The sequence below is a fragment of the Dromiciops gliroides genome, chromosome 6 (genome assembly GCF_019393635.1).
Source record: "Dromiciops gliroides isolate mDroGli1 chromosome 6, mDroGli1.pri, whole genome shotgun sequence".
NCBI lineage: Eukaryota > Metazoa > Chordata > Mammalia > Microbiotheria > Microbiotheriidae > Dromiciops > Dromiciops gliroides.
The window spans coordinates 12,273,352-12,296,624 of NC_057866.1; the positions used below are offsets into that span (position 1 = coordinate 12,273,352).

The following is a 23,273-nucleotide window of genomic DNA, read 5'->3' on the forward strand; positions in this document are numbered from 1 at the left end:
TGGGGCATGGGGGGAGATGGGCTAGGTTTGGAGGAAAGGAGACCTGGGTTGGCATCCCCGCTCCCTCACAACCAATGTGACCCATGGCCAAGTCAATAAAAACATGTTTCTATAGTGCTTCAAGTCTGCACCGCACATTTCCTCATTTGACCCCAATTCCAACCACCCTGTGAAGTTGCCACTGCTGACCCGGCCTCACTCCCTAAACTAGCACACAGGGGCAACTAGGTGGTGTAGTGGATAAAGCATCAGCCCTGGACACTTGACACTTACTAGCTGTGTGACCCTGGGTAAGTCACTTAACCCTCATTGCCCGAACCAAAAAAAAAAAAAAAAAGAATAGTACTACTAGGGGCAGCTAGGTGGCACAGTGGATAGAGCACTAGTCCTGGATTCAGGAGTACCTGAGTTCAAATCCAGCCTCAGACACTTAACATTTACTGTGTGACCCTGGGCAAGTCATTTAACCCCAATTGCCTCACAAAAAAAAGAATAGTATAACTAGCACACAGCCCAGCCACCCCAACCGTCACTTTCCCTGCTGCCCTCGGGATGCTGAATGGGCTGCTGCCTCAGGCTGGCCACTCCCTTTCTCCACCCGGACCCTTCCTGCTCTCTCCAATCAATCACAGAATCAACATATTGTGTGTGTGTGTGTGTGTGTGTGTGTGTGTGTGTTGGGGGGGCCATCCATTGTGCCCTCTGGAATTCCTATTCCATAATCTTACCTTTATTTTACTTTGACACCTTCCTATAGAGCTCTTTCCGTTTTTTGGGTTTTTGCAGGGCAATTGGAGTTAAGTGACTTGGCCAGGGTCACACAGCTAGTGTCAAGTGTCAGGATAGATTTGAACTCAGGTCCTCCTGAATCCAGGGCCAGTGCTTTATCCACTACACCACCTAACTGCCTCCTCTTTCCGTTTTTTTGGTGAATGAGTTCCGCTGTAACTGATGGCAGAGCATCCCTGACCATATTTGCAAAACTGATCACACCCCTGGATCTTCCCTCCAATATACTGGGCAGGGGTCTGGAATATCCTTTATTGCACATTTATACTCGACCACTTTCCCCTCATCAAGTGCTCCTCTGAGGTCTATTGGACATCCCCAGCCCGATTCATTAGAAGGGCAGTCCTAGAATCAGGCCTCAGATACTAGATGTGTGACTGCCTCCATCAGCCTCAGTTTCTCCAGACATAAAATGGGTGATAATAATAGGACCCATCTCTCTAGGCTCATCACCAAGTCCTTAGCACAGCACAGTGGGCTCTTAGTGCTGGCTCCAGCCAGTGCCAGGCTCCTAGCCCTCTGTTGTCTTCCCTTTGATCTCCCATCCCTCCACCTGTCCTCTGGCTTCCCAGTCCTAAGCGGCTCAGTTCCATGTCATCCATTTGGTCGAGCTTGGTCTTGTTCCTGTTAGCTTCCTTTTCTGGGGCAGCTATGGAGCAAGTCCTAAAACACCAAATCTCTGTGCTGTCCTCTGTCCCCCCATTCCCCTTGGGCCTCCCACACCACATAGTCTACTGAAAACTTTTTCTCCACCCTTACCCATCTTTGCTTCTGCGAAGGGCCTGCCACTTTGGCCCTCTTCCTGGTGCTCCCATCTTCCTGGCTGACCTCTCCTTGGCTGGGCCAGTCAAGCCCTGACCCCTCAGGCTTTTTCTGGGCTCTCCTCTCTGCTCAGCCCCTGCTATCGCCCTCTCTGCGCGCGGGGCCCTCATTTCTTTTCAGAGCTCCAATACTAATATGCCCAAAGTAATTCATAAGCCACCCCCATGCCCTGTTTTTGTCGAGGGCACCATCAACCTTCCAGTTCAGTAAACATCCAGTGAACATTTATGAAATGCCTATTGTATGCCAAGCACTGTGCTAAGTTCGGGGACACAAGAAAAAGACCCAGCCTCGAGGAGCTTCCAAAGGAGAGGAGGGGGCGGGCCAAAGGGCCCGGGTGCCCGCCCGGGTGCGTCTTGTTCGGAGGAGCTGGAACCTGACAGTCCTGTTTCTGCCCTCCACCTTCCTGAGGGCAGAGGATTAGCAAGGCCTGAGTCAGCAGAGAGGCGTTTATCCTGGGAGGCCTGTCTTGTCCAGTCGTCCAGAATCCCCGGCTGCTCGCTGCCCCCTCTTCCCGCCTGGCCCATGAGCGGCCAGATCTTGCTGGTTCTTCCGCACATCTCCTCGGCTCTGGTTGCGGACCCTCTCATTTATGCCCGGGCCAGCTTCCTCACTGGTTTCTTCCAGCCTCCCCAACACTCACCCCGTGGGCGCCCCTCGCCTCTAGGACCAGAGGGAGCTCTTGGGTTCATATTTAAAGCCTTGACTTACCTTGCCAGCGCAGCTTCCCTGTCATTCACTCTGCTGTCTAGCCAGGTTGGCCTTTCCAGCCTTCCTCCTCTTAGCCTCCCCAGTGGGCGCCCTTCCTGATCCCGCTCTTGTCCTTTACAACAACGGCTAGTATTTACGCATCCACTCTAAGGTTTGCAAAGTGCTTTACAGATCTCTCACCTGATCCTCACAACAAGGGGGGAGGGGTATATTACTAGCCCTAGTTGACAGATGGGGACACTGAGGCGGAAAGTGAAGTGACTTGCCTAGGGTCCTACGGCTTGGGTTTGAACGCAGGGCTTCCTGACTAGGGCCCATAATGCCGCGACCTATCTCTAATGCAAGTTCCTTGACGGCTGGCACGGTGTCACTCTTGTCTTTGTAATCCCGGTGCTTAGCCGAGCACTTGGCACACATTCGGCGCTTACTAGGTGCACGGTGATCGATAGGTTCAAGGGCACTCGGCTAGTCAGTGACAAGAGGGAGACGAGGAGAGAGACCTTTGCTAACGTCCTCCGATTCCCCCGCGGCCGTAACTCGGGAGGATGGGGTTAGCACCCGGGCTCCCGCAGGTCTAGGGAGGGGCGGGGTCTGGGAGGAAGGGCTAGCTGCGACGGCAGCCCAGCCCGCTTTCGAGGGCGCAGGCGCGGGCGCAAGCGCAGACGCATCTCGTTTTCCTGTTGCGCCGCTCTTCCCAGGCCGTGCGCGCAGGCGTGGCGTGCCCCCAGCTCCATTGTTGCGTCCCGCTCCGCGTCGCGGCGACTCCGAGCCAGTCCTTCGGCGCGTGGAGGCCGGCTGCGGGGCGGGGGCGTGCGCGCAAGCGCGTCGGGGGGGCCCTCCCCGCCTGCTCGCTCTGAGGCGCAGGCGCAGTACAGCTCGGAGAGGCCGAGGGGCTTCGTCGTTTGGCAGATCCGGTGTCCGGCGTCCCCCGGCTCGTCATGGCGGACGGGGGCAAGTCGTATATCGGTGAGTGCCGGGGCTCGGGCCGCAGGCGGGAGCCGCGAACCGAGGGAAGAGGCCGGGGCCCGAGGGGGAAGAAGCCGAGGACCCCGGCCCTCCGGCTCGGTGGAGCGCTGGGGTGCGGGCGGCGGGGGCGCGCCTCGAGCCGCGAATGGCGCCCCTGGGGAGGCGGGGCCGCGCGGGGGTCGGGGCGCGCACGCCGGGCTCGAGGCCGGGGGCGCGCCGTAACCGTGGAGCTCGAGGCCCCCTCCCCTCCAGGCCTCCCCCGGCCGCGGGCCGCTAGCCCGAGCCGGGGTCTTGTCCCGGGCTTCCCGCTTATCCCCGGGGGATGGGGAGGGGCGGCTGCGGGGGGGGGGGGGCTTACGGCGAGCCTCAGTGACAACCGCCTCGGTGACTCAGTTTCCCCACATGTGAAACGAGAGCACGCGTGTCAGACTCCTATAAGTGGGGGCCACCAAAGGGCGGCCACGCGTGGGATCTCGTCCGTGTTTTCTTGTCTCGTCTTTGGCCCGCTCCGAGCCCCTTTGGGCTCCCCCTGCCCCCGGCAGCCTCAACGGAGGGGTCACCCGGTTGAGAAGGCCAGAAGTTTGGCTGGGAAAGGGGGGAGGAGGAGCTCGGAGACTGGGGAGGGGGCTGGAGGGGGACAGAGGGAGCCATGCCGGTGTCCCCAGGGCGGCCTGAGCAGAGTAAATCGTCCCTGGGAGATGTTATGGGAAGGTGGGGTGTTAATGGTAGTTGTCTAACCCATCCTGTGGCCTGAATTTGATATCGGAGCCCCTCCCATCGACCCTCTCAGGGGTCCGAGATGGCAAACACTCCTGCATAGAACGACAAAAATTCTTGGGAGGGGGTCCCTTGGTGTTTAAGGGTGGGAAAGGACTTTGAGATCTATTAAGAGGAAATATTTAATGAGACAAGATCCCATGAGGAGAGTCAGAGGAGCAGGGGGCCAGGGTCAGGGTCAGGGCTGTCATGTCCTCTTTGAAGAAAGGAGGAGGGGGACTGTTAGGTGTAGAAGGGGGCCTGAGGAGAAGAGCTGGACACTTGGCCTCTTCGTCCTCAGTGACCCGCATGATGATGGTAACTCCTACCTGGCCTTGTCCCACAGCTAGCGTCTGAGGCCCCGTTTGAACTCCCGTCTCCCCGACTCCAGGCCCAGTGGTGGTCTGCCCAGTTATCAAGCTGCCTCTGATGAGAGAGCAGTGAGTTTGAGGGCTTGAGGAAAGAGAAGGCTTAGAACTACTGTTAGTGCTGGGAAGAAGAGTTGTCAGTCAGGAAAGGATAAAATAAGTGTCATACTTGGTGCCTGCTTTGTGCTGGGCACCAGAAAGAGCAGAAAAAACCACTCCCTGCCCTCAAGAAAGGGCACATAGACTTATATGTCGACTTCAGATGGTGGGATCCCTTGCGCTGAGATTCTGAGAGGTCCAGGTGTGGGGAGGGACCACAGCAAGACCAGAGAAAAGAGCATAAATGAAGAAAGGCAAGTTTGGCTGGACTTCAGTGAGGGAGAAACGTGCCAGGAATAGGGCAGGGGGGTTAGGGCCAATTTGTATAACCAGACCTAGACTCTCACGTGGCTGCTGGTGAGGCAGCAGTAAGGGGCTTGCCCAGGGTCACCCAGCTAGGAAGAGTCTCAGGGCTTCCTCAAGACAAGGACTTGACTAATGCCAGGCAAAGAACTTTGCCTTGATCCTGGAAGTATCGCTGATGGGGCAGGGTTAGGCTTGAGTTTTAGCATGATTGCATTGGCAGCACTCCAGAGCATAATCAGAGAGAGGGGTGAGGTTAGAGGTGACGGGCCCACTGAGCCTGGTGGCCAAATGGATGGAGAGAAAGCACTGGAGGATTTGGCAACTTATTGGATGTGTGCTCCATGGGAGGGAGGTGGTTTGGACCCAGGGCACTCCCTCAAAGCTGTTAAAATGGTGCATTGACAAGAGGACCAACAGAGATGAAAGGATCCGAGCTCAGATTATTTCTCTGAGACTTGCTACCTTTGTGAAATGGAGGGCTTGAACCAAATTTTTGACCTTCCTTCCAACTCTTGGTCTCTGCTACAGCAGTCCTTGTGCAGATAAAACATGGACACAGATAATTATGATAGGAGCAGAGCTAAGATGCTAAGTACCTAAGAGAAGTCAGGCTGGAGACCTTCAAAAGGGGTGGTTGAGAAGATCTGGGAAGGCTGTAATGAATGAGACAAGGAAGCACCTGAGCCAAGCCTCAAAGAAAGAAAGGATTTCCTCAGGGAAAAGGGGGACCAGCTTTAGGGGTCAGACAGACAGACGGACACAGAGCACGTGCAAGTGCACACACGAGAAATTGAGATTGGTTACCCATCTCTTTGCTGGCTTTTTTTGACACTTGTTTTTCATCACGTTATCCCTCCCCCATCTCCTCCCCATAGAACCATCCCTTGTAACAAAGCATAAAAAAGGGATTCTTCACCAGCCAAGGCCACACCAGCTCTGTCTGGCGCCTGCGACCCCCACTTCTGCAGTGGGGCACACTTTCTTCTTCTCAAGGGTCCTTGTAATTAACAAGGTGCAGTGTTTGGGTGTTTTCCTGGCGTGTGGACCCATGTCACAATTCCCTGGCTTCTCTGTCTTATTCATTGTTTCTTCTGTTGCCGTCATTGTCCATTCTCTTCCTCTTTGTACTTTGGTTTTCCAGCCCTGTGTTGATGGACGTAGGCTTTGTTTGACTTCTCTCTGTTTCTAGTGCTCACAAGGGCTGCTAGGAATATTTGGAATATAGGGCCTTTCTCTGTCTGATCTCTTTGGGGTGCAAAAGACAGTGACTCTTTTAGTATAATTCCAAGTGTTTTCCAGAGTGGTTGAGCTAACTCACAGCTCTGTCAACAGAGAGTCTTTGTGTTCCTGGCTCCCCAAAGTCAGAGAGGCAGATTCTGAGGGGAAGATGGAGATTTCATTTGTAGAAATGTGGAATTGGGAGCTGCGAAGTGGGGTCGGAGGGAAAGTGGTTCAGGGTGGAGAGAAGGTCTTGGGGATTGTCTACACGGAAGATAAAACTGAAGCCATGGCTGTCTGTGGAACCAGCCCCACTGAGGGGACAGATGCCGAAGAATTCACAGGGAAGGGAAACTGAAAATGTGTGAGGCACCAGTGCCTTGTGCACAGAGGCCTATAGAAGCCAAGGCTGGCACTCTGATAAAGCACACACCAGTGTGGCAAGCCCCCGGGAGGGTACCCCTAGGAGGCCTAAGGCGTGCTTCCAGACTGGGCAAGACAGAGGAGACCCAGTCTCCTCCCAAAAAGCATGCTCTGTGAAGTCCACCAGGGCTGAGGAGATGGAAATAGAGCTAATTTTAAGGAGTCATGCGTAAATAAATCTGAGCGGACCTTCACACAGTAGCCTAGAGGAAGTCCTATACAGAGCTCACTGTATGGGGCCTAGTTAGGACAATGCTGAAGGGGACAGCACCTTTCCAAGCTTGCCTTGAGGCAACTGAGGAGCATTAAGCACCTCATCTGTGCCCTGTACTGTGTGCTAAGTGATGGAGAACAAAGAAAGGCAAAGGATGGTTCTATCCTTTCAAGAGCTCTTGGGTCTCTTCCTTTGAAAACTGTTCTTTTACCATTTGTCTTTGGTTCCTTTGTTGTTCAGTAATTCAGTCACGTCTTACTCTTTGTGATCACATGAACCATAGCATGGCAGGCTCTTCTATCTTCCAGTATGTCCAGAAGTCTGTCCAAGCCTCGTGTTTGTTGCTTTCATGACACTATCCAGTCCTTCCCACCATCCATCTTTTCCAGTGAGTCCTGCCTTCTCACGATGTGGTGGTTAAAGTATTTAAGCTTCTGTATTTGACCTTCCAATGAAGAGCCGGAATTAATTTCTTGGAGTATTGACTGATTTGATCTCCTTGCTGTCCAAGGGACTCTCAAAGTCTTCTTCAACACCACAATTCGAAAGCCTCAATTTTGTAGTTAAGTGAACTCTACCAGCCATACATTTGCTACTGGAAAAAAGTATAGCTTAGACTGTACAGACCTTTGTTGGCAAGTGATGTCTTGGCTTTTTAGTCTGCTGTCCAGGCCTGCCACAGCTTTCCTTCCAAGAAGCAAGTATCTTTAAATTTTTTTAATTTTTTGGTGGGACAATGAGGGTTAAGTGACTTGCCCAGGGTCACACATCTAGTAAGTGCCAAGTGTCTGAGGTCACATTTGAACTCGGGTCCTCTAGAATCCAGGGCCTGTGCTTTATCTATTGCGTCACCTAGCTGCCCCTCAAGCCAGCTTTTATACTCTCTTTTTTCACCCTCATCAAGAGACCTCTTCATTCCTCTTCACTTTTCTGTCATTGGACTGGTATCATCTACATATCTGAGATTGTTGATATTTCTTCCTGCAACCTTACTTCCAGCTTTTGATTGATCCCGCGTTTTGCATGATGTACTTTGTATGTGAGTTAAATAAACGAGGTGACAGTATACAGCTTTGTGCTGCTCATCAGCTGTTTGATGTTCGGTTCTAACTGTTGCCCCTTGTCCTGTGTACAGGTTCCTCAGGACAGAAGTTAGATGATCTGGTGCTCCCATCTCTTTGAGGACTTGGCCCATGCAACCATAGGCTTTAATATAATTTTGCAGTAAAAAGTTTATGATCTGAGCCATAGTCAGTTCCAGGTTTTATTTTAATTGACTCTATAGAGCTTCTCCACCTTTGGCTGTTTGCAGCCAAATATATACTTTGGTATACAATCAATCTGATTTCAGTTTTTGACCATTCAGTGATGGCCACGTGTGGAGTCACTTTTTGGGTTGTTGAAAAAGTGCCTGATGTGACCAGCATATTATCTTAACAAAACTCGTATTAGCCTCTGCCCTGCTTCACTTTGTACTCCAAGGCCAAACTTGCCTCTTATTCCAATTATATTCTGATTTCCTACTTTAGCACTCCAATCTTTTTTGGTGTTCTCTCTAGAAGATGTTTGGCTTCTTCAGCATCAGTGGTTGGAGCCTAGACTTGCGTTACTGTGATGTCGAACAGTTTGCCTTGGATTGGAACAGATGTCGTTCAGTCATTTGTGAGATTATGCCCTGGTACTGCTTCTTCTCTCACCCTCTTATTGATGTGAAAGCTACTCTATTCTTTTTTTTTTTTTGAGGCAATTGGGGTTAAGTGACTTGCCCAGGGTCACACAGCTAGTAAGTGTTAAGTGTCTGAGGCCGGATTTGAACTCAGGTACTCCTGACTCCAGGGCCGGTGCTTTATCCGCTGTGCCACCTAGATGCCCCCCTTCTATTTCTTCCAAGGCATTCTTGCCCATACTAGTATATATAGTGATCATCTGAATTAAACTTCACCCATTTCCATCCATTTAAGCTCACTGGTAGCTGAGGTTGCCCCTCCTGTTTGATCACATCCAGCTTGCCTTGGTTCACTGATCTCACATTCCAAGTTCCTGTGCAGTGTTGATCTCTTCAGCGTCGGACTTTCCTTTCATCTCTAGACACATCCATAGCTGAGCGTCCTCTTGCCTTTGGTCCAGCTGCTTCGTTAGTCCTGGAGCTACTTGTAGCCACCATCCACTTTAGGGTATTGGGCACCTTCTGACCTGAGACTCATCTTTTTTTTCACCGTTTTAGCTCTGTCCGCTAGAGTGGTTGGCCATTTCCTTTTCCAGTGGATCACTTTTGTCAGAACTCTCCATTGTGACCTGTTAGTCACATGCATGGCAGAGCTCATAGTTTGAGCTACACAAGCCCCCCTGCCATGACAAGAAAAGTGATGGGGACAGTGCGGGGAGATGGTTCTTAATCTTATAAACTTGAATCGGTTCCTTATGACGCTTTTAGCAGAGAAACTTACTGCAAAGGTTTTTTCTCAGTTCAGGTTTCTCTTCTAATTTATTTGTCTGTGTAAAACCTTTTACATTTTATATAATCCACACTGTCCATTTTCTCTTTCCTGTCATCCTCTTTCACCTGCGTAGTTAGGACTTCTTCCTTCATCCATAGATCTGAAAGGTGATTTCTCCCTTCTCCCGAATTTGCTTATGACATCACCTTTTTATGTCTAAGCCATGCATGCTTGTAATCACCCCCAGGGTTCTGTCTCAGCTCCTCCACAGTCTTTCCTCCTTCTTTAGCCTCCAGGAACCTCTTCCATTTGAAACAGCCTAGCATGTATAGTTTGTCCCTCACAATGCAACACTTGTTAGAAACACAGTTGCCTGGTGTCCTCTAGTCTCGTGCTATGTTTCCAGCCCTAGCTGGCTGGGTTCAGATACCACGTTTACCACCTGCTAAGTGCTTTGTTGACAAGTTTTTCTTTTGTCCTCTGACTGGCATCTCCGTTCCTTACTCCAGAGCATGATGACCGAGTTGGGGGTGGCTTCCCCCAAAGACGGAAGAAAGGCCGGGGCCCCTTCCGCTGGAAATATGGTGAGACAAATTCACGGTCCCGAAACCGAGGTGGCCCTGGTCCCCAAGCTCCTCGCCTCGAAGAGGAGGATGGTGATGTAGCTATGAGTGATGCCCAAGATGGTCCCCGAACCAGATAGTAAGTACCCACTCCTACTCTTTTTTTTTTTCTTTTCTTTTCTTTTTTTTTTTTTTTTTTTTTGCTGTGGGGCAATGGGAGTTAAGTGACTTGCCCAGGGTCACACAGCTAGTAAGTGTCAAGTGTCTGAGGCCAGATTTGAACTCAGGTCCTCCTGACTCCAGGGCTGGTGCTCTATCCACTGTGCCATCTAGCTGCCCCGCCCCCCCTTACTCACAAGAAGGCCTTTTTTTTTTAAAGAAGGACTTTTGAATGTAGGAGGCCCAAGTCTCTTTCCCCATCTGACTTACGCCCCCAGAGACGAGAGGTCAGTTACCATTTCTTCCCATCACTTTCTGAAATTGGTTGGAGACTGCTCAGTTGTACTAGCCCCCCAAAGAGTTAGGAATGCTTAGGCCAGCTCAGTCGATCAGCAAACATTTCTTGTCTACTTACTATTGACCAAGTACTCAGTCACCCAAACTGATGATTGTGCCCTGAGCTCTGGTTTGAAACGAGAGACTCTGGAATATAATCCCCGTAAGTCACCAGTTCACTCCACCCCTTTCTCTGTAGCACCCCTTACAACTCACGACCTAACCGGAGAGGAGGAGATAACTGGCAAGACCGAGAAAGAATTCATGTCACTGTGCGCCGAGACAGGCCTGCCCAAGACAGAGGAGGCTCCGCTGGCTCCAGCCTGGATGCACCCAAAAAATGGTTCAGGATCACAGTGAGTGCCACCTGTGGATGGAGAGAGATTGCTGGGGAGAAGCTCCGCTCGGCCTCTTTGGTGCTACCCGACTGGGCCGTCTTGGGGCCTGAGCACTCGTGCTTAGGGGGACTCTCCAAGTCCCTTGAGCCTGGAGGGCTCTTGGGGATGTCCTTGTCTTTGGGCAAGGAAGGCAGAAAAACCCTGTTAAATTGATTTTTTAAATCTATTGAAATGCCAGCCTGGAAAAGAGGCCAGTCCTGTTCTCTCCCTAACGCTGTTTGCTGTTCTTTTTATTCCTCCTCCCCCGCCCCCAGATCCCTTATGGCAGGAAGTACGACAAGACATGGTTGTTGACCTCGATCCAGAGCAAATGCAGTGTCCCCTTCGATCCCGTTGAGGTACGGGCATGTGCTCCAAAGTGGCCGTGGGCTGTGGCAGGAGGACGCCCTCCTCTGGATTCCAGGAGTGGGGGGGTCTCCTTGGTCAGCTCCCATCTGGCTGACGTTGTCCAAAGGACTTGAGAGGGTCTTTCTTGTGGAGGGATAAGAGGAGGCGTTACTGATGCTGCTTCTGCCCTGTCTGCTCCCCAGTTTCACTATGAGAATACCCGGGCCCAGTTTTTTGTGGAGGATGCTAGCACAGCGTCTGCCATCAAGGCTGTGAATCACAAGATTTTGGACGCGGAGAACCGAAGGGTAGGAGGGGTGTCGGGTGCCGAGGGGGAGCCCCTAAGGGTCTGGGGCCGAGACTCGATTGACTGATTGTGGTGTCCCTTGTGACCCCTGCAGATCTCCATCATAATGAACCTGTCTGCCCCTCCCCAGTCAGTGCTGGGCGAGCTCAAGCCCGAGCAGGTGGAGCACCTTAAGGTGAGCTTCCCAGAGGCGTCCATCCAGCCCGCCTTGGTCCCCTGCCCATCTGTGGCCGAGGCGCCGTGCGGCCGGCTCTCTCCCTTAGATCCCTGCTCTTCCCCTGTCCCCAAGCCTGAGACTATTCCCCGCAGCTCTGGATGTGACCTCTGACTGCCCTCCTTTCCTCTCCACAGTCTGTCATGAGCAAGCGCTATGACGGCTCCCAGCAGGCCCTGGACTTGAAGGGCCTCCGCACAGACCCAGGTATGGCCCTGGCTTGAGCATGTGGCTGGGGGAGGGGAGGGGGTCTCTGAGTCAGCCCCTCTTTGAATGCTTGTTCCTTTTCTCCCCAATATCGACAGACTTGGTGGCCCAAAGCATCGATGTTATCCTAAACAGAAAAAACTGTATGTCTGCCTCCCTCCGGATCATCGAAGAAAACATCCCTGAAGTGAGGCCTGTTCTGCTGCCCAGCCTGGCCTTGGCAGCCATTGGGGAGTGTAGCCTGGGAGTGGGCAGCCCGGGGCGGGAGTGCGGCACTGGAGCCCTCTGCTTGCCCCGCTCTTTCCCGACTTCGCTGTTCCTCCCCTCCTTGCCTTCTTGAACTCTCCATTCCCTTCCCTCCACCAGCTGCTGTCATTGGATCTGAGCGATAACCGACTGTATAAGCTGGACTATTTGTCAGAAATTGTGCAGAAGGCACCGAATCTCAAGATCCTGAACCTTTCTGGGAATGAAGTGAGAGCTGAGGCCATGCTGGAGAGCTGGGGGGGAGGCCTGGAGGGGTCGGGAGGGGTCGGGGGCTCCTGAGGGCCTCGCTGGGGGGGTGGCCAGCCTCCCCCTTCTGCCTCCTCTGTGCAGCTGAAGTCGGAGCGAGAGCTGGACAAGGTGAAGGGGCTGAAGTTGGACGAGCTGTGGCTCACTGGGAATCCTCTCTGTAACGCTTTCCGGGACCAGTCCTCCTACATGAGGTCAGTGCCAGCCCCTGACTCCCCTCCTGGGGACCAGCACCCCCTGGGGGGATGAAATAGTTTGCCCTGAGGAGGCCCAGCCTGCGAGAGTGGAGCCCGGACCCGGATTCAGCTGCCCTCTGACTGAGGAGCCCACAGCCCACTCACTCCCTGTGGTATTCGTCTGTGTCTGTCTGATCGGCTTGAAGGTTTCCTGCATCCCTCTGTTTGTTGCTTCTCCCCTTTAGCACACGGCCTCTTCCAGCATCTTCCCTCTGCACCTCATGTTCCAGGGAGGGAGCAGGGACCCCTTCCTGTAGTGCCCTGGGGACCCTCAGCCCCCCAGTCTCCCTAATTTACCTGGTGCCAAGAGCACAGCCCCGTGGCTGAGCCAGGGCTCGTTACTGCCAATGCCTCCCTGCTCTGTTGGGCCCGACTTTCCTTAGATGGGTGCGCTTGTCCTTTGGGCCTGCGCAGAGGCACGGCGAGGCCCTCTTCCCTCACGCAATCCGTCACCTTTGCTTAGTTCCAAGAGCTGGGCCCGCAGCCAGTGGGCTGCTGGGACCCCAGGACAGGAGCCAGGGGTGGAAGCTATGGGGGCACAGGCCACTGAGGAGATGACCCCCCATGGGGGCGCAGACCCTCCCTTACTCGCACACGTCCCACCACCTTGCTCGGCCCCAGGAAGATGGCTGGTTAGCCAGAGACGGGTAAGATTCCTCAAGGGAGGAACAACCTAAGACAGGCACAGTCGCACAGGGGCCAGCAGGAGAGAACTCGGGGGCCAACAGAGGTGGGGCACAGACCCTCACCCCCCCAGCCTTGCAGGGCCTGACTTTGGAGCCCTCCTGCCAAAGGGCGTCTCCTGCCCCCGTGGCTGCTTCACTCCATGTGCCCAGCTCAGACTTGGATCCAGGCAGAGGGCAGAGACTCAGGCCACGAGAAGCGTTGAGGTGCCGTGGAAGCATTTGTCTTCCTTTCCCCTGGACCGTAGGGTAGAGGGCAGCTCCAGGAAAGGCCTGTGTTAGGCAGCCAGTCCTCCTTTCTCTCTCCCCGCTTCCTGTTCCTCCTCTTCTTTCCTGGCCCTCCATCCTCCTCTCCGACCCCAGCTCTGCCTCTCTCCCTCCCCCAACCCTGGCTTCTCGCTGTGTTCCTCCAACATCCTGTCCCACCCCCTGGTCTATCTTGGCCCAGGCTGGGCCTGACAGCAGTGATGGACATCATCTGAGGCAGCTGGGTCCCTGGGCTCCCACCCCCTTTCCCCCTCCCCCGGGCTGCACAGGTGAGTATGAGGAAGGTAAGATAAGGGAGCCCCGAGACCGGGGGTAGTATCGATCTCTTCCCATGCATTTGAGGAAGGGGGACAAGGCAGGAAGGAGGCTGGGCTTCAGGGGTAGCTAGTTGAGGTCTACGTTAGGGACATAAGCAGAGGGATCCCATCGCCCGGAAGGGCCCAGGACCGGGGCGGGCCGTGCCTGGGGTCTTGGTGTCTTTGCTCCTAGAGCGGCCCTGGCAACACGGCGGCTCTGAGGTGTCGCTCACTCCTGTCCCGTTCTTGACAGCGCCATCCGGGAACGCTTCCCCAAGCTGCTTCGTCTGGTGAGTTTAGCTGGCTCTGCTCTCTTGGGACCCTGTCCTTGGTTGGTTGATGGGTCTGGGGCCTCTTGTGCCCTGTTAATCCCCTAAGGGGCATTTGAAGCTTTGTCCTCATCCTTTCCTTCCGTCTTCCCCGTCTATTACTCAGCCCCTGTGTCCTCTCTATTCTCCACTCACAGAATCTAGAGTCCAGACCCTTTGTCACTCACTCTCTGTTGCTTTTTTCTTTGTCTTCTCTAGGACGGCCATGAGTTGCCCCCCCCAATTGCCTTTGATGTGGAACCTCCTACTACGCTCCCAGCCTGCAAGGTATGGGGACCAGGGGAGGGCCCCAGGTAAGGGAGGAGACTAGGGATCAGTTCCCATGTTCCTGACGCCTGCCTGCTCTCTCTGGCTTCAATGCAGGGCAGCTACTTTGGGTCAGAAAGCCTGAAGGCCATAGTCTTGTACTTCCTGCAGCAGTAAGTGCGGGGGACAAGAAGGGGGTGACTGGGAATGGGTGTTATGGTGGCCCCATCACCCTGAGCTTAGGGTGAGGTCTGATTGGCTTCCTGCCTCTGCAGGTATTATTCTGTGTATGACTCTGGAGACAGGCAAGGGCTGCTGGACGCTTACCATGACCAGGCCTGCTGCTCCCTCAGCATCCCCTTTTCCTTCCATAACCCAGCTCGGTGAGTGCCCCATCGGGGTGAGGTGGGATGTGTTGTGCCCGGCCCTGCCGAGGGTACCAGCTCTCTCCCCCTTGACTGTCCTAGGAGCAACCTGAGTGAATACTTCAAAGACAGCAGGAACGTGAAGAAGCTCAAGGACCCCAGTGAGTGGGTGACGAGGGCCCAGGGGACACGGGAGGGGGGCCTCAGCCTGCACGCTGGCCCTGGGACCCCCTAACAGCTCTCACCCACCCTCTCAGACCTTCGCTTCCGACTGTTAAAACATACCCGCCTCAATGTCGTGGCCTTCCTCAACGAGCTCCCCAAGACCCAGCATGACGTGAACGCCTTTGTGGTGGACATCTGCGCCTTGACGGTGAGCCCCTGTGCCCACCCCCCCCCCCAGAGGGCACTCCAGGCACTGGCCCAGGAGATGGGGGCTGCCTGGGCTGTGCAGCCCCATGGGCAGGGCGGGACTTGTGCCCAGGGCCTGCTTTCTTCACATCCGTCCTGCCTCTGTCTTCTAGGAAACACTGCTGTGCTTTGCTGTGCACGGGTTCTTTAAGGAAGGTGAGCAGGATGCACATCGTGCCTCCCCCCTCCCCCCTCTGAGTTGCCTTGGGTCCCAGAGAGTTTGGCGTTGACCCTCCTTTTCCCCTGGCTTTCCCCTACAGTGGATGGAAAATCTCGAGACTCCGTCCGAGCTTTCTCCCGAGTGTTCATCGCTGTCCCCTCCAACAATGCTGTCAGGTAAAGATTGGGGTCCCGACGCTCACCCTTGAGTGGAGTGGGGGCCGCCAGTGTTGGGGGATGCTTGGGTGTCTGATGGCCTTTGTCTTTCAGGCTCTGTATCGTGAATGACGAGCTCTTCATCAGAAACGCCACCACCGATGAAATCCGCGGGGCCTTCGCCATGCCAGCTCCCACCCCCTCCTCCAGCCCTGTGCCCACTCTCTCCTCAGAGCAGCAAGAGATGTTACAGAACTTTTCAACTCAGTCTGGCATGAACCTGGAATGGTCGCAAAAGTGAGCATGTAGGGGGCAGCTAGGTGGCACAGTGGATAGAGCACTGGCCCTGGAGTCAGGAGGACCTGAGTTCAAATGTGACCTCAGACACTTAACACTTACTAGCTGTGTGACCCTGGGCAAGTCACTTAACCCCAATTGCCTCACCAAAAAAAAAAAAAAGTGAGCATGTGGAATTGGATGAGATGACTATAGGCGCAGCGTGTGTGTGTGTGTGTGTGTGTGTGTGTGTGTGTGTGTGTGTGTGTGTGTGTTTGATCGAGCACGCACACATGTTCAGGTCAGGGGTGGGAATGTCGGTGTCAGTGTCCAGAGCTCACTGGGTTGTTCATCCCTGTGCCAGGTGCCTTCAGGACAACGACTGGGACTTCGCTAGAGCAGCACAGGTCTTTACCCAGTTCAAGGTGAGGCCCAGGGAAGTTGTTTAAAAGCAGCAATTGCTTATTTTTATACAGTGCTGGCCTCAGGACGACGCCTTGGGGCTTATATTATGTCCATATTACAGGCCAGGCGACTGAGACCCTTGCTGGGGGCAGATTCAGGGCTGGGGGTCGGGAGGGGGGGGCTGCCTTTGTGCTAAGGTCTCTGTGCTCCCTCCTGTCTCTGCAGGCTGGCGGCAAGATCCCCGAGGTGGCGTTTCTCAAGTGACTCCTGAAGCAGCTCTCCCTGTCCCTGTCCCTTGCTTCCACCTCCTCTGGCCTGGGGCCAACATTATGACTGTGAACAAGGGCTGCAAAAGCCCTGGTCTCCCTTATTGGGGAAGTGTTGAGGAAGTCTCTGCCTGGGCTGCCACCAGCGCCCGCCAGCGCCCGCGTCCTAGTCCTCCTGGAAGCCAAAGCTTTGTCTTAGGACTGACACTAAAACCATCACGGGCCTCAGGTGGCCTTGGAATACTCCGCCACCTGGGGGCCTTGTTCTTTGTTCTCCTTTTTATGATAAAGAGTGAAATTTTATTTGGTGTTGTCTGTAGCCAGAAGTGTTACTTATCCCTGTTACTGGAACCCCCGTGGATGCCTGCTGCTGTGGGGGAGCCAGCTCACTTGTCTGTCTCCCAGTCAAAGCCGGGCCATCCCAGCCCCAAGAGTGTTCCTGTGGTCTAGCTGTTCTGCTCTCAACACTGTTCTTTTCATTCCCACATTTTGCTTGCCCTCCATTCCCTGATGTCAGCTCCTGGATCCTCCCTTTTGAATTCTCAAGGTTTGTTTGTCAATAAATATTGATAAGAGCTAGAAATTGAGACTCCTCCTAAGAAGGGGGGACCAGCTGGGAGGTGGGGTAGGCTCCAGAGCCAGTGCTGGTCTCCTGAGGAAAGCAGGCCTGGGGAGGGTTGGGGGGGGGGGGTCAAGACTCCAGCTTGGGGAGATGGAAGAGAGGCTGAGGGGAAAAGACAGACTCTCTCTCTCTACCCTTGAGGATGAGAACAAATTTGCTTTCAGGATTGATGGGGTCATCAATTCAGGGCTGGAAAAGACCTGTTTATGGTCACACTATAATCAAGTCTGCAGCCACTTGGACCTTTTTCCTCAGTTCAGGGAGGGAGCAGTGGGGGTGTTTTTAGGCGATTTTATTTTCAGTTCTGAATTCTCTCCCTCTCTTCCTTCCCCCTCAATCCATTGAGAAAGTAACAAAAAATCAGTTACATGTATGTAGTGATCAAAACATCCCCTTATTAGCCATGTCCATAAAAGAAGTCCATGGTTCTCTTCACAATATAAGTTTCAATTGTAGAGATTTTTTCTGCTTCTGTTCACACAAGTCATTATTTCTGAACCCATCTCACGTCATGTCTTAGGTGTTCCATCACTTCCTCATACCATAGCTTGCTCAGCTGTGCTCCACTGGATGGGCACCCCTCAGTTTCCAATTTCTTGCCACCACAAAAAGCTGGTATAGAATTTTGTACATATTCCCCTTTTCTGTGATCTCAGTGGGGTGGGGAACCTAATGGGATCTCAGTTCCAAACGGCTTTCTAGAATGCTAAGCCACATGCCACCAACAGAGCATGAAAGTAAGGGAAACCATGCTGAAGGGTCTGGGAGAGGGCTGGCTTAGTGCTGTGGCAGGGGGCCCCAGAAGGGTGGCCCCATTTGTGTAGCCTGTTTGCTTCCCCTCCCCAGAGGGAGCCCCAAGGTAACCAAGCCATCCAAACAATAGGAACCTGGGAAGGATCAGGAGAGGCTTGATGGGTGGGGAATTCGCTTTATCTTGGGAATGCCGGAGGGGAAGCAGCAATTCCCAACCACTCTGGAGGGCTGCAAACACTTTCTAACCAGCACCTTGTAACTGCTGCGTTTGGGTTCCACGCCCTGCTTCCCCCGCTTTGCTTTCATGTGCTTGGGATCGGCTGCCTGAGTTTCCCAGGGATGGGAACTGCCAATGGCTGCACTTCCTCCCTTGGTTTCTGAGTGACAGGTGTGTGTTCGGTGGGGGATGCTCGACAAAGCAGAAGATGGAGATGGACGGGGCTCATCCGGGGTGAAGGGTCGCAGGGCCACCAAAAAGACCCTTTATCCTTAAACTGTGATGCCTGCATTCCCGAAAGTGTTTGGCTACTGAGCAAAGAAAAGGCTCTTCCAAACCTGGTCCCCGTCTCCCGGCCGAGCATCTGTACTCATTTTTCAGAAAAGATGGGGGGCCACTGGCCGTTAGCTCCCGCTCCTCCCCTCCTCGCGTGCCACGGTGACTCGGCCCTCGCCGATGCCTTCCTGGCACCTCCAACAGGTTGTTCCTTGTCCCCCCGCCCTGCCCCCTAGAACTTCATTCCCCCGCTGCCTACAAAGAGGCCCCGGATTCCCGGGGCCTGAAAACCCCTTCACTGGTCCTCCTGCCGCACCTTCTAGGCGTCTACACGGGGGGCCCCCACTGCCCTCTGGTTCTCTCCCACCAAAGCTGCTCTTCCCAAAGTGACCCCTCAGCTCTTCACGGCCCTCACTCTCTTTGACCCCCGCAGCCTCTAGCACTGTTGGGCACCCCTTCCTCCTCGAGCCTCTCTTCTGACCGTAGGGGTCCCTCGGGACTCCCAGGTCCCCTTCTCTTCTCCCTCTCTGCTGCCTCCCTCGGGGATCTCACTGGACCCCATGGATTTCATGGTCATCTCTATGCTGACCAGTCTAATCTACCTCTCCCGCCGCGGCCTCTGCTGACCTCCGGCCACATCTCTAACTGGCCTTTCCGGAGACCTCTGAGCCTCGTTAGGTCCCACTGCCCTCCCCTACTCCCTCCAACTGCCGACCTGCCTTGAAGTCCCAGCAGCCACTCCCCCCGCCCCCCATGAGTGGCCACCTATTTACTCCCAATTTAAGCTCTGCCCAAAGGGGCCACCTTCGGCCTCTGGACATAGGAGGCACTTGGTGTTCATTGATGGACTCCTACTGTGTGCCCGGCACTGTGCAATATGATCTCATCTGATTATCATCGCCCGCATCTTACAGATGGAGAAACTGAGGCAGGCGGCGGATCCGGAGGCTCGCACAACAGAGTCCTGCGAGGCCTCGCTCCCGCCTCCCTGCGGGCGGGGACGCCCCGTTCAGAGCCGAGCACGGCGCCGGCGCAGGAACCGGCTCGATGCGGCCCCCGGATCCGGGGCGAGGGGCGGGGACTACGCCGCCGAAGGACCGGCCCGGACGCTGGCCGGAAGTCCCGCCCCAGCTTTCCCCGCCCCCTCCGGCCCGGAAGTCCCGCCCCGAAGGCGGTGCGGGCCATGGCGGGGGTGGCGGGGCGCGTGCGGCGCCTGGGGCCGCCCGGGGCCGCCTGGGCCCGAGCCGCGCTGCACGAGGCGGCCCCGGCGCGGGATGTGCTGCTCTTCGAGCACGAGCGCGGCCGCTTCTTCGCCTTCCTGGGCCTCTTCTGCGCCGGCCAGGGCGTCTTCTGGACGTCGCTGGCCGCGGCCGCCTTAGCAGGGCCCGGGGGCGGGGTTCAGGGACCCGAGGCCGAGGGCGGCGTTCAAGGCCCTGGGCGCCGCCCCAGCCCCGGCTCGGCGCTCTGGCGCTACGGACTGGCGGCTGGCTGCGCCTCTGTGGGTGAGCCGGGACTTGGGGCGGGGGGCCCCGCCTGAGGGTGGGGGAGCTGGCGATGGGCGAGGGTGGCCTGACTGGCCGGAGGCATTTCCCGTTCGCCCCCCCCCCCCGCCCAGCGGCGGGTCTGCCCCAGGGGGCAGGGGCTTGGGCTTAAACGAGAACTTTCCTTAAAGAGTCCTCCAGAGCCATCTCCCCCCCTTCCCCAACAAACTCCGGGGGGCTCCGTGGACCTCGCGTCCCGGCTGCAGACTGGGCGCCCCCTCCCAGTGCTGCCCACTTGCAGCACCTGCGTTTTCTTGGGGTCTCTCGAGGTGGTTTAGCCTGGAGCGCGGCACACAGCAGGCGCTTAATAGGTGCTCCCGGGCCGATGGTCTGCGGGGCACAAGAAGCCCGGCAGTCGCCGGGTGCGTGTCCTCCGGGGGCCCTCCCTCACGGGGTCCCCGCTCTATCCTCCCCCAGGCTTGCTAGTGCTCTCGGCCGGGCTGCTCTTCTCCCGGCGCTCCGTGCGCTCCGTGCTGCTCCGGAAAGGGGGGCAGCAGGTGACGCTGACCACTCACGCCCCCTTTGGCCTGGGCGCCCAGCTCACCGTGCCCCTGCGCCAGGTGTCCTGCCTGGCCCACCGAGGGGAGGTGCCCGCTGTGCTGCCTCTCAAAGTCAAAGGCCACCGCTTCTATTTCCTCTTGGATAAAGCAGGAAACTTCCCCAACCTGAGGCTGTTCGACATGACGGTGGGAGCCTACAGGAGCCTGTGAGCCCCGGGGAGCCTGCGAACCCCGGCCCCCTTTTCCCCTCTGGAGACCTCGTAACAAATAAAGAGACGGGAAAGCCCACAGGAGATCCCTTTGTTTTCATTCAACAGAGAAAGTCACTTGGAAGGCGAAAGGCTGCAATGTTCCGGCAGGAAGGGATGGGCTGGTGGAGGTGGCACCAGGGGAATCCCCGAAACTGCAGGGTTGGGGCTTCCAGTCACAGGCGCTTGGGCATCCAGTCTTTGGCTAGGAGGCTTCAAACCCCAGTTCTTCAGGGGCGGGATGGGCGGGCCCCAAAGAGGGCATCTGTTTCTGAGCTCCACTCTGGGTCCCCTCGCTCCAGGGGCCGGTATGGGGGGGCTTCCCGTTTCCACTGCAGCAGCTGCAAGGCCAGAAGCAGGCACCAGAACACCAGGCTCACCCAGGAGGAAGCCTGTAGGAGAGGGCAGAAGAGGATGGGCCACCTGCGGCCTGCCATCCTCCCTCCAGCTCTCCCCAAATCCCCTGGGGGTCCTTACTTCTGCAGTGTACAGGGTGGAGTAGAAGTGCAGGCCCGGTCTGGGAGGCTCCCAGCGAAGTTTCTGGGCATCGGAGCAGCTGCACGGCCAAGGGAGAGAGGCTGAATGAGCAAAGCTGGGGGTTCCCCAGGCCTGGGATTTCACTGGGGTGAAGAAGGGCCACCCCCGCCCCCCACTCATGTGGATGTGCCCTCGGATTGCCTGGGGCCAGATCAGAACTGGTGGGCTGCATTTTACAGGGGAGGGTCCCCACCCAGGTCTTCTCCCAGGGCGGTGCTGTTTCCATCCTCCCTCCCTCCTTCCCTTCCTACCCAATGCCCATTACCAGTCCACAATTTTTAAGTGCATTATGGAGGCACACAGAGACTTGGTGCCAAATCGAAGGATGCAGGACGACACAAGCACTAGGAAGGCAGCTGCAGCTGACAAGCCCAGAGAGACTCGGAGGCCCAGGGGACTTCTGCAGGGGAAGGGGCGGCAAGAAGGAATTCAGCACTCCCGCTCTCCCTCCCCCAGGCGGGAGATGCCCCCAGCCCCAAACACATCTCGGCAGGCACCTGTGGGAGTCTTCAAGGCAGCTGCTGTAGGTCCAGTAGAACACCACCAGGAGGCCGTAGAGGGCCAGGAGGCCCGAGACCCCCGCCACGAAGTAGCAGAGGGAGGGGGCCGAGGAGCTGGACAAGGAGAGTGCCGAGTGGTTCCAGCTGGTGGTGCCGTAGACGGGGCACTGGCCGTTGAAAGTGCCCTGCGGGGAGAGGCAGGTTCGCAGGGCTGGCCGAGGGCTCGGAAATGAGCTGAGGAACGAGGTTATCAGGAGGGAAAAGGGCAGAGCCGGCCAAGACCCAGCCTCAGATCCCACTTGTGCCCCCTCCCGAGGAGGGGCCCTGCACAACGCTCTAACCTGGTCCCAGCTGCCGGGACTCCAAGACCTGGAAGGGGCCGGCTGCGGAAATGTTCTCACTGGGCAGTGCCTAGGTCAGGGACATTCCAGGAAGGAAGGGCTTCCGCGCCCATCTTTCTAAATGAGGCCTGGGGGTGCCCGTCTCCCAGCTCTCCAAACTGGACACACCCCCAACACTGCTGAGACTAAGCCCCCGGGGAGATTCCTGGCAGTGTGGCCCCGGCGCCGGTAACCGAGGTGGAAGCCACATGGGTCCCGGGACTACCGGCGGGAGAATGACGGCACCCCGGCCCCGGCCTGGAGCGGGACCTCGCAAGCGGGAGGAGGATGGGGGGCGGGCACAGTCACAGGTTCGGAGCGACAGGTGACAGGTGCAGACTCCAGCCGGGGTGACATCTGCCCCACTCCCCCTGCTTTTTCTTTGTTAAAGGGGACGGGGGATGGTTCTGCGGGAGTGGGGGTGATGCGCTGGCGTTCCCCCCAAACAGCTCCCGCCTCCAATCCGGTGGGAAAGCAGCAAGGACCACACGGGGTATGGGTCCCAGTGTCTTCCTGTGATCCGTGACTCGGGTGGGAAGAGCAATAGGCTAAGGACTTCCTTAGGACCCCGCCGCTTAAACAGAGTCCCGTGGGTGGGTCGTGAAAAACTCGGCCACAAGTAAAACTTTCTGCATATCTACTGTATATACCGGAGCTCAGGGTCTTGGCCAAAAAGGAGTCTCGGGTGTTAGAAGTTTAAGAAGCGGGGGCAGTGAGGTGGCGCAGTGGATAAAGCACCGGCCCCGGATTCAGGAGGAACTGAATTCAAATCCGGACTCAGACACTTGACACTTACTAGCTGTGTAACCCTGGCAAGTCACTTAATCTCATTGCCCCGCCAAAAGAAAAGAAGTTTAAGAAGCCCCGACGGGCTCAGGAGGAGAAGCAGGAAACGAAGCAGGTGCTGCTTCCCGGGGCCCGAGCCTGAGAACCGAGGGGAAAGAAGGGAGGGAAGGGGGAGGCAGCTCCCCGAGTGGGGGAAAAGGCGAGCCAAGATCGCTCCCAAGCCAGCCCTTCACAGCACGTGGCCCCAACAACCCCGGCCCCCACAGGGGTCACCTAGTTCAGACCCGACAAGCCCCCTGGACCAGAACCGATGACCGTATTTACTTATAGAAGCACAACCGAGACTTTGAATACATGTGACTACTTCAAGGGGCTCAGTATTCGCACGGCTGGGGACCCAGTCGTGGTCCAAGCTTCCCACGGTCCAGAGGGGGAAACTGAGGCCCAGGGGAGGGAAGTGACTTGAGTCCAGGGAGTCCACCCACCCCTTCACTGTCCAGTGGGGAAACTGAGGGCCCCACCCCCACAGCCCCCACCTGCGTCCGGAAGACTGCAGCGGCCACCACGGCCCCGGCCAGGAAGGCGGCGGCGAAGAGCACGAGCTCGGCGCTGTGCAGCCTGGGGAGCGCCATGGCCGCCCCACCCGGCCCAGCCCACGCCCACCCCGCGCTTTCACAAGTCCAA

At 56.1% G+C, this 23,273-nt stretch overlaps 3 protein-coding genes across 3 annotated transcripts; 2 read left to right on the forward strand and 1 right to left on the reverse strand.

Annotated features, from left to right (window-relative positions):
• The first annotated feature begins 3,104 nt into the window (after positions 1-3,104).
• Positions 3,105-16,812, forward strand: NXF1 (nuclear RNA export factor 1). The gene is made up of 21 exons (XM_043970645.1): positions 3,105-3,288; positions 9,620-9,812; positions 10,368-10,524; positions 10,821-10,904; positions 11,097-11,201; positions 11,295-11,375; positions 11,552-11,621; positions 11,720-11,808; positions 11,988-12,095; positions 12,219-12,328; positions 13,870-13,906; positions 14,144-14,212; positions 14,309-14,364; positions 14,467-14,574; positions 14,659-14,717; positions 14,814-14,929; positions 15,081-15,123; positions 15,228-15,303; positions 15,397-15,579; positions 15,923-15,983; positions 16,189-16,812. Exons 1-21 carry the CDS (start codon positions 3,261-3,263, stop codon positions 16,225-16,227), a joined length of 1,872 nt encoding a protein of 623 aa, XP_043826580.1. The 5' UTR covers positions 3,105-3,260; the 3' UTR covers positions 16,228-16,812.
• Positions 16,813-19,254: 2,442 nt separating this feature from the next.
• Positions 19,255-20,426, forward strand: TMEM223 (transmembrane protein 223). The gene is made up of 2 exons (XM_043970647.1): positions 19,255-19,599; positions 20,056-20,426. The coding sequence occupies exons 1-2, from the start codon at positions 19,281-19,283 to the stop codon at positions 20,346-20,348; spliced, it is 612 nt and encodes a 203-aa protein (XP_043826582.1). The 5' UTR covers positions 19,255-19,280; the 3' UTR covers positions 20,349-20,426.
• Positions 20,427-20,428: 2 nt separating this feature from the next.
• On the reverse strand, positions 20,429-23,244 carry TMEM179B (transmembrane protein 179B). The gene is made up of 5 exons (XM_043970646.1): positions 23,126-23,244; positions 21,421-21,608; positions 21,189-21,323; positions 20,864-20,942; positions 20,429-20,778 (listed from the first exon to the last, which is right to left on the reverse strand). Exons 1-5 carry the CDS (start codon positions 23,219-23,221, stop codon positions 20,617-20,619), a joined length of 660 nt encoding a protein of 219 aa, XP_043826581.1. The 5' UTR covers positions 23,222-23,244; the 3' UTR covers positions 20,429-20,616.
• Positions 23,245-23,273: the final 29 nt, after the last annotated feature.

Excerpts from the sequence above, each read along its gene's own strand:
- NXF1 (XM_043970645.1), top strand. The coding sequence starts at position 3,261 with ATGGCGGACGGGGGCAAGTCGTATATCG. Across the intron at positions 14,213-14,308 it reads CTACGCTCCCAGCCTGCAAG|GGCAGCTACTTTGGGTCAGA; the intron begins GTATGGGGACCA and ends GCTTCAATGCAG. Across the intron at positions 15,124-15,227 it reads GCACGGGTTCTTTAAGGAAG|TGGATGGAAAATCTCGAGAC; the intron begins GTGAGCAGGATG and ends TTTCCCCTACAG.
- TMEM179B (XM_043970646.1), bottom strand. The coding sequence starts at position 23,221 with ATGGCGCTCCCCAGGCTGCACAGCGCCGAGCTCGTGCTCTTCGCCGCC. Across the intron at positions 21,609-23,125 it reads CTGCAGTCTTCCGGACGCAG|GGCACTTTCAACGGCCAGTG; the intron begins GTGGGGGCTGTG and ends CTCTCCCCGCAG. Across the intron at positions 20,779-20,863 it reads CCACCCTGTACACTGCAGAA|GCTTCCTCCTGGGTGAGCCT; the intron begins GTAAGGACCCCC and ends CCTCTCCTACAG.
- TMEM223 (XM_043970647.1), top strand. The coding sequence starts at position 19,281 with ATGGCGGGGGTGGCGGGGCGCGTGCGGCGCCTGGGGCCGCCCGGGGCC. Across the intron at positions 19,600-20,055 it reads GGCTGGCTGCGCCTCTGTGG|GCTTGCTAGTGCTCTCGGCC; the intron begins GTGAGCCGGGAC and ends ATCCTCCCCCAG.